The sequence below is a fragment of the Phacochoerus africanus genome, chromosome 5, assembly GCF_016906955.1.
Source record: "Phacochoerus africanus isolate WHEZ1 chromosome 5, ROS_Pafr_v1, whole genome shotgun sequence".
NCBI lineage: Eukaryota > Metazoa > Chordata > Mammalia > Artiodactyla > Suidae > Phacochoerus > Phacochoerus africanus.
The window spans coordinates 2,922,601-2,931,221 of NC_062548.1; the positions used below are offsets into that span (position 1 = coordinate 2,922,601).

At 67.6% G+C, this 8,621-nt stretch overlaps 1 protein-coding gene across 1 annotated transcript; it reads left to right on the forward strand.

The window, feature by feature from the left end:
- The first annotated feature begins 4,909 nt into the window (after positions 1 to 4,909).
- Positions 4,910 to 7,836, forward strand: ELFN1 (extracellular leucine rich repeat and fibronectin type III domain containing 1). Its single transcript, XM_047779411.1, has one exon. It carries the CDS (start codon positions 4,979 to 4,981, stop codon positions 7,463 to 7,465), a length of 2,487 nt encoding a protein of 828 aa, XP_047635367.1. The 5' UTR covers positions 4,910 to 4,978; the 3' UTR covers positions 7,466 to 7,836.
- Positions 7,837 to 8,621: the final 785 nt, after the last annotated feature.

Genomic DNA, 8,621 nt, shown 5'->3' on the forward strand with positions numbered 1-8,621 from the left:
ACCCCGAGGAAGTGGATGCTGGTGAGGAAACAGCAGCCCTTGGGGAGGGGGCGGCTTTAAGCGCTTCTACTGGTGAGAACGCGGGCAGAGGTGCCTGTGCCAGGCGCTGCTCGAAGCCCGGGTCGTCAGAGCAAAGAGAGGAGATCCGGGGGGGCGGGGGCGGGGGCTCTCTGGCCCAGAAGAGAGCCCAGTCAATGAACAAAAGAGCCTCAGGGACACAAGTGCCAGCCCGAGGTGTGAGACGGGCCGAGTGCGCTGCTTCAGGCGCGGGGAGGCCATGCTGCCAGGATTCCGAGCAGAGCGGGGCCCGTCTGTTGAAACCTGGACCGAGGCGCTTTCCAGCAGGAGTGAGGACATGGTGCTGCAGGGAGGTTGAGGGCACGGGGCTGCGAGGGAGGTGCGTGTCAGGGAGGCCTGGTGGGCAGGGCATTGCTGGTCTCCTTAGGGAAACATGATTTTTTGTTGTCTTTTTAGGGCTGCACCCTCGGCATATGGAGGTTCCTAGGCTAGGGGTCGAATCGGAGCTGCAGCCGCCGGCCAACACCACAGCCGCAGCCACGGAAGATCCAAGCCACATCTGCGACCTACGCCACAGCTCACGGCCACGCCGGATCCTTAACCCACCGAACGAGGCCAGGGATCGAACCTGCAACCTCATGGATCCTAGTCAGGTTCGTTTCTGTTGAGCCACAACGGGAACTCCTGGAAGCCCAGTTGTCATCGGGCTGTGGCAGGGACAGCGAGCTCCCTGAGGCTCGAGGCTCTCTGGCTGTGGGGGGAGAGGGCGTGGGTACCAGGAGGCGAGGTGGGGGCCGTTGGCTTCGTCCCAGCCGGGGATGGCGGTGACTCGGCCCCGGCGGCCGCTGTGGGCTTGGCTGAAGTGAAAATCCGTATGTGACAACGCGTTGGCTTGAGCGACATGGTGGCGGGTGAGACCACTGGCGCTCCACTCGGGGCGGAGGGAGTGGGCAGGGCAGCAGCCGCCTCTGAGAGTCCGCGGGGAGGGGTGGGCAGCTGCGCGGCGGGGACTCTTAAGGTTGCGGGAGGGTGAGACCCCTGCGGGGTCCAAGAACGGAGCTTGGCCCCAGGGACAGTGGCAGTCAGGGCGGGGGAGGGGTCCGGCGCGGGGGATGGTGGCCGGTTACCTGGGCCAAGTGCTGCTGAGAGGCTGCGGCAGATAAAAACAGGAGTGTGCCCTTTGGAGCTGGCAAGCCAGAGGCTGGTGCCGTTGAGGGGAGCGGCTCGGGGCGTGTGGGATGGACGCCGCCCTGGAGAGGTCAGGGGTGGGGATGCAACCCTGGCCGCTGGTCTGGAGAAACTGGCCCAAGGGAAGGGAGAGGGGCGTGGCCAGAGGTATTCAGGTCAAGTGGTCTTTATGGAAGGTTCTAGAACCCTGGTTCCAGCACAACAGCTACCAGCCACCTTCTAGCATGCAGGAGCTGCATGTGACAGGGGCTGCCTTCTTGGACATCTGTACCGTCACAGAGTCGGGGGTGCTGCATGCAAGCGGGGTTGTGGGGGAGGCAGGGGGACACCGGAGGGGCGGACACATCAGGGGTCCCTGGGGGGTGGCAGCCCCTGCGTCTCTCTGAAGCACGGGGCTGGGGGCCAGTGCAGGCAGCAGGGAGGGACCTGCCTGCGGCTCCACCTGTGCCAGGATCCTGTCGGGGTGGCAGCTCGGGGACAGGTCTCTGCACCCCGCTGCCCCAGCGCACGCCCTCGGCAGGCGTCCGGCAGGAGCTGTGTCGCGAGTGATGAGTTGTGCACAGGGGCGTGAGCAACGGAGGGGCGGGAGTGAGTCACTGGATGAGGGAACGTTGAATCTGAGAGGAAGGGCGGTTCGCTGGTCTGCGATCTGTTCAGGACACTTCTAGGCAGCTGGCCTGGGCAGCTGTGTCCCGAGGCCCCCAGTTCTCATGGGCGCCCAGACTCGGGGTGGGGGTGGGGCATCCTACCTCCTCCAGGGGGTTAATGTACACACAGCACACAGTGGTCCTGAGGGGCCTCCCGGGGGGACGAGGCACCTGCTGGCCCTGCCCCGCACCCCCTAACGGCAGGAGGAAGGGCTGACGCACTGAGGGACCTTGGAGCAGGCTGCTCTGCTCTCTGGGCCCCGGTTAGGCTGCTCTCGAGGGTTGGGCTGAACAGGACCCCTGGGGCCCCTCCTAGGCCGAGGCCAGGCGGGTATCGGAGAAGCAGAGGCATTTCTTTCTGGGGAGGGGGGAGCCACGTGCAGGGGGATGCCCCACTCCTAGCACATGCTGCCCGGGTGGTGGGGAGGCCCCCGTCGCCATCCCCGAGGCCTGGCTCCTGCTCAGCCGGGCTCTGGGGCAGGTGCGAAGCACCAAAGTGAGAGCAGGGTGCCAGGTCGGCCCAGTGGGAGCCCCAGTGTGGGGACCAACCAGTTCTCAGGGCCAGCACAGCACGCAGACTGGGCCTGACGGCAGAGGCTCCAGGGTGGAGGTGCACAGGGGAGGCCAGGGGGGGTCCCCCGAAGCACTTGTCACCCACAGGGTGCTGAGGCAGAGCAGGGATGACTAGACGGTCACCCCCGGAGGGGCTGTGGTGGTAACAGGGCTCGGGGAGGAGGCTCAGGTGCCCGCACACCCTCAGTGCGTCAGGAGGCACACACCACGCACACGCGTGTGGGGAACACGCCCTCGCCCTGTGCACACCCCACCTGCCCCCCCCCCCCCCCCCCCCCCCCGTGCACGCGGCTCCCTGGGTGCCCTGCGGCCCTGGGCCAGCCCAGCGGTGGCTCTGGGGCCACCTGGTGCCCAGGTGCCCTGGGAGTGGGGCAGGGAGAGGCTGGGTTGCCCTGAGGCCAGCCCCTCCCCCTGCCTGCACCTGCCTGTGACAAGGGTCCTTCAGGCCCTGTAATCCTCCTTAACTTGACTTTGGGTTATTTTGAGCAAGAGATTAAAGGTGATTACGATGAGTCTTGCTGAGGGGCTGTGCTTCCTGGCGGCCTGCTGCTCGTGCACTCTGAGGCCAGGAGGCCCGCGTCAGCCTCTGACCAGGGCCTCCCCCACCCGGACTTTGCCTGGGGTGCACTTGGCCTCTGGGGCGCGTGGGCGACGTACCAGCCAGCGTTGGCACGGGGTGTCCGGTCCGCTGGACGGATGGGGCAGGCGCACGTCGCGAGGGGGGCCCTGCACAGCCCAGCGGGCCCTGCAAGGTGCGGGTGGCCCAGAGCTCAGTCCTCCCTGTGGGGTTGGAGGTTTCGGGTCGAAGGTGGACGGTGCAGGGACCCCCGCAGGCTTCCTCTGTTGGGGAGGGCGACCCCAGCAGACCCCAGCCTGCCTCCTGGAGCCAGTTGTTTTGGGGCCCAGAGAGGCCCTGTGCGCTGCTGGTGTCACACAGCAACTCTGGGCCAAGCCCCGGGCAGACGCTGCCGGGACCTCTCCCACCACCCGCTCTGGAGGGACCTCTCCCTCCCTTCTTCAAATGACAGGCTCTTCCCCAGGAACTAAGTCAAAACTGTTCCTGATGAAGTTTCCAAAGGGGGGGAAATCCACCGCCCGTCGTTATGTTTTTTCTCCTCATTTAAACCGCCTCAGTGCAGACTCCTTGCAAACTGTCAGTATCGGTGAAATACACTCGGCGGGCTGCCTGCCAGGCCACCGAGCGCTTCCCGAGGCCGGTTGTAAATCCAGACGGTAACAAGCCCCCCCACACCCCGTCGCCTGTCCTGCAGGAGAGACACCCGGGCCGACGGGCGAGTCCCGCACGCGGGCGGGCAGGCTCCCAGCGCCGGCATCCAGACACGTCCCCCCCACCCACCCCCGACCCCGCACCCTGGCCATCTGGGAGCCGCCCTTAGGGTGGCAGTTACAACCTGGACTCGTGCTGGCCCGGGAGGCAGGGGGCAGCCTGCCCAGGAGAAACGCGGGGGCTGGTGGGGGTGGAGGGGCCCCGAGCACGGTGCTCACTCACTGTCAGGTCCCAGAGTCCCACCAGGGAGGTGGCGTGGGGGCAGGGCCGTCAGAGATGGGAGGGGGCGGGGCCTCCCAGGCCCGCAGGGGCAGGGGCGTCTTTATCTGAGCCTGAGGAGGAGGCGGGGAGCGTCTTTCTTTGCAGGCCTTTCTGCCGGGAACCCCCCCACCAGCAGCCCCCGCTCCGGGGCCCCAGAGCCAGATGGAAAGCTGCGGAGACCGTGCAGAGACCGTGCGGAGTCCATCCAGGTGGCTCCTTCGGGGAGATGGGGGCCAGAGCGGTCACGCCACGGTCCTGTCCCATCCTGTCCGGTTCTGGCTGGAGAGGAGCGGCAGGGAGGGGAGCGGGGAGCGCGGAGGGAGGCTCGGTGGTCCTCAGCGGACTGGGGCTCAGCGCGCCCCCCCTGCAGGTGGCCGCCCAGGTCTTGAGGAGGCAGAGCAGGCAGTACCTGTCACAGGAGCCCTGTCACGTGTCGGTTCAGTGACTTTCGTCGCAGTTCCTGGGCCTCAGGACAAATGGGGTCACCAGTGAGGTGGCGCCAGGCCGGGCTCCTGGTGCTTGAGGTTCTGGAGCCGCACTTCTCTGAAGTCCCAGAGATGAGCCTGGCGGTCTTTGTCTCCAGCTGAGCCCGTCCGCAGCCTCCCTCCTTGCGGGGCGCCCCCGCGTCACACTGGGCACCTTGTCGGGACGCCTGCGGGGTCGCACTTGGCCACAGCACCTCCTGACCACCGGCTCCCCTTTTGTCTTGCAGCAGGACCGGCTGGAGCTGGCACACACCGAGGCCGATGGGGAGGGAGGCCGCGGTCCCGGCAGGACGCAGGTGGACGGCGAGAGGCCGCTGGCTGTGAGCGAGGCGCTCCCGCAGCCCCCGCACGGCGCGGCCATGCGGTTTGGGACAGGACACCCCTGAGAGCGCCGACGCCCCCTCCTCCCGTCCCTCTGTCCCTTCAGGGGCTGCTGCCGCCCAGCGCCCCCCACCCCACCCCCGACCCCGTCCCCCCCTCGGGCAGGCTGAGCGGGGGCTCCCGCGGGGCTGGTCTCAATGGCCGGGCGCCGGTGGGGTGCGCTGTGGGTGTGCGTGGCGGCGGTCGCCCTGCTGCACGCGGGCGGGCTGGCCCGCGGCGACTGCTGGCTGATCGAGGGCGACAAGGGCTTCGTGTGGCTGGCCATCTGCAGCCAGAACCAGCCGCCGTACGAGGCCATCCCGCAGCAGATCAACAGCACCATCGTGGACCTGCGGCTGAACGAGAACCGCATCCGCAGCGTGCAGTACGCGGCGCTGAGCCGCTTCGGCAACCTCACGTACCTCAACCTCACCAAGAACGAGATCGGCTACATCGAGGACGGCGCCTTCTCCGGCCAGTTCAACCTGCAGGTGCTGCAGCTGGGCTACAACCGGCTGCGCAACCTGACGGAGGGCGTGCTGCGCGGGCTGAGCAAGCTGGAGTACCTGTACCTGCAGGCCAACCTCATCGAGGTGGTCACGCCCAGCGCCTTCTGGGAGTGCCCCAACATCGTCAACGTGGACCTGTCCATGAACCGCATCCAGCGGCTGCACAGCGCCACCTTCGCCGGCCTGGCCCGGCTCTCGGTGTGTGAGCTGTACAGCAACCCCTTCTACTGCTCCTGCGAGCTGCTGGGCTTCCTGCGCTGGCTGGCCGCCTTCACCAACGCCACGCACGCCTACGACCGCATGCAGTGCGAGTCGCCGCCGCTCTACGCCGGCTACTTCCTCCTGGGCCAGGGCCGCCACGGCCAGCGCAGCATCCTCAGCAAGCTGCAGTCCGTGTGCACCGACGGCTCCTACGTGGCCGAGCCGCGCCCGGCGCCGCCCGGCCGCGCCCCGCCGCCGCCGCCCCCGCCGCCGCCGCCCTCCGAGCCCAGCGAGGCCCCCTGCGCCGACGACGAGTGCTTCTCCGGCGACGGCACCACGCCGCTGGTGGCCCTGCCCACGCTGGCCACGCAGGCCGAGGCGCGGCCGCTCATCAAGGTCAAGCAGCTGACGCAGGACTCGGCCACCCTCACGGTCCAGCTGCCCAGCCCGTTCAACCGCATGTACACGCTGGAGCACTTCAACAACAGCAAGTCGTCCACCGTGTCCAGGCTGACCCGGGCCCAGGAGGAGATCCGCCTGACCAACCTCTACGCGCTCACCAACTACACGTACTGCGTGGTCTCCGCCAGCTCCGGCCTGCACCACAACCACACCTGCCTCACCATCTGCCTGCCCAGCCCGCCCAGCCCGCCGGGCCCCGTGCCCAGCCCCTCCACGGCCACCCACTACATCATGACCATCCTGGGCTGCCTCTTCGGCATGGTGCTGGTGCTGGGCGCCGTCTACTACTGCCTGCGCCGCCGCCGGCGCCAGGAGGAGCAGCACAAGAAGGCGGCCGCGGCGGCCGCGGCCGGCGGCCTCCAGAAGACCCTCCTGGAGCTCAAGTACGGGCCCGGGGTGGAGGCGCCCGGCCTGGCCCCGCTCTCCCAGGGCCCGCTGCTGGGCCCCGAGGCCGTGGCCCGCGTGCCGTACCTGCCGGCGGCCGCGGGCGAGGTGGAGCAGTACACGCTGGTGGAGAGCGGCGAGACGCCCAAGGCCGGCAAGGGCCATTACATGGAGGTGCGCACGGGCGAGCCGGCCGAGCGCCGGGACTGCGAGCGGGGCCGGCCGGGGCCCGGCAGCCAGAGCTCCGTGGCCGAGATCTCCACCATCGCCAGGGAGGTGGACAAGGTCAACCAGATCATCAACAGCTGCATCGACGCCCTCAAGTCCGAGGCCACCTCCTTCCAGGGCGGCAAGTCCGGGGCCGTGGCCACGGCCGAGCCGCCGCTGGTGGTGCTGTCCGAGCCGCTGGCCGGCAAGCACGGCTTCCTGTCGCCCGTGTACAAGGACAGCTTCGGCCACGGGCTGCAGCGGCACCACAGCGTGGAGGCCGCGCCCGGGGCCCCGCGTGCCAGCACGTCGTCCAGCGGCTCCGCGCGCAGCCCTCGGCCCTACCGCGCCGAGGCCGCCGCCGCCGCGGCGGCACACAAGGGCGCGGCCGCCGAGGCCAAGTACATCGAGAAGACCTCCCCCGCCACCGACGCCATCCTCACTGTGACGCCCGCGGCCGCCGTGCTGCGGGCCGAGGCCGAGAAGAGCCGCCAGTACGGCGAGCACCGGCACTCGTACCCCGGCTCCCACCCCGCCGAGCCGCCCACGTCCCCCGCGCGCCCGCCCCCTGAGGGCCTGGGCGGCCGCAAGGCGTCCATCCTGGAGCCGCTGACGCGGCCGCGCCCCCGCGACCTGGCCTACTCGCAGCTGTCCCCGCAGTACCACAACCTGAGCTACTCCTCCAGCCCCGAGCACCCCTGCAGGCCCTCCCAGAGCATCTGGGAGCGCCTGAGACTCAGCCGCCGGCGGCACAGGGACGACGACGGGGAGTTTGTGGCGGCCGGGCACGCGCTGCGCAAAAAGGTTCAGTTCGCCAAAGATGAGGATCTGCACGACATCCTGGACTACTGGAAGGGCGTGTCGGCCCAGCACAAGTCCTGAGCCCTCGCGGCCCGGCCCCCGCGCCCTCCCGGCACGCGCCATGCCCACCGGACCAAAAAGGACCCGAGACCCACTGCAGCTCTTGGTAACCCAGAGACTCACAGAGAACACACACAGACGCGCACACGCACACGCACACACACACACACAGAGACACACGCTGTAGCACCGCCCAGAGCCTGGGGCTTTGCAGACCACGTGGGGAGGGGGCGCTGGCAGGACAGCGGGACGTGAGCCCCGGCCGCGTGTACCTGCCCTGAGACATTCTCACCGGCGTGAGCGGCCTGTCCACACACACACACTGTGCGTGTACACACAGACACACACACACACACACACACAAAGGGACTTCGGAAAACTGTGTCTTAGGGATGGGGGGTGGGGGAGGGGATTTTTTTTCATCACCTCTTCTCTTCTTCTTTCTTTTCCTCTCTTTCGCTCATTATTTTCTTCCTTTTTAAAAAAATATCATAAAAGTAAAGTTCTCTTAAGCCGTGAAATACCCGACGTGGGGAGCGCGGCCACTGCGGCCATCGGACCTCCTCTCCTGATCGCCTCCGTCCGTGGTTTTCTGTGGACTCTGTCCGTCTCTTCGCTGCCACCTCGGGAGGCCCCCCAAGAGAGACAGAGCGGCCTGCGGGACTCGAGGGGGAGGGCTCTGCCTGTGTGGATGGCTGGGGGTGGCCGGACGGGGCGCGGGCTGGGGGTGTGTGCGCCACCCGCCCCTCTGTACACCGTTGTCGTCCTATTGTATAGACAAATATTTCTATATTTGCAATGTTTGCTGTAAAACGAGAAAGAAAAAAAGACTATGTCTACTAAAAAAAAAATTCTGCAAAGAAAAAGTATTCCAATACTTGTTTGTACTGAGTTTTTACTCCGGGATTTAGGGACAGTGTGGGGCGGGGGGGGGGGGGTAACGTCTGCTTTAGGGGTGGGCTGGGGTTACAGGCGGTGTCTTCCTGGGGGAACGGACGTCGCCTTGGGCAGGGGTGCACGGCGAGGCCCGTGGGAGAGGTGGGCAGCCCGCGCTGGGTTGGAGAGTGTCCAGTGGCCGTGAGAGGCGGTGTGGACGGGGAAGGAGGGAGCCCAGGGAGGTGGGCACGGGTGGCTGGTGTGTGCCCAGCGTTCGTGCACAGACCCGGGAGCTCGTGGG

Excerpts from the sequence above, each read along its gene's own strand:
- ELFN1 (XM_047779411.1), top strand. The coding sequence starts at position 4,979 with ATGGCCGGGCGCCGGTGGGGTGCGCTGTGGGTGTGCGTGGCGGCGGTC.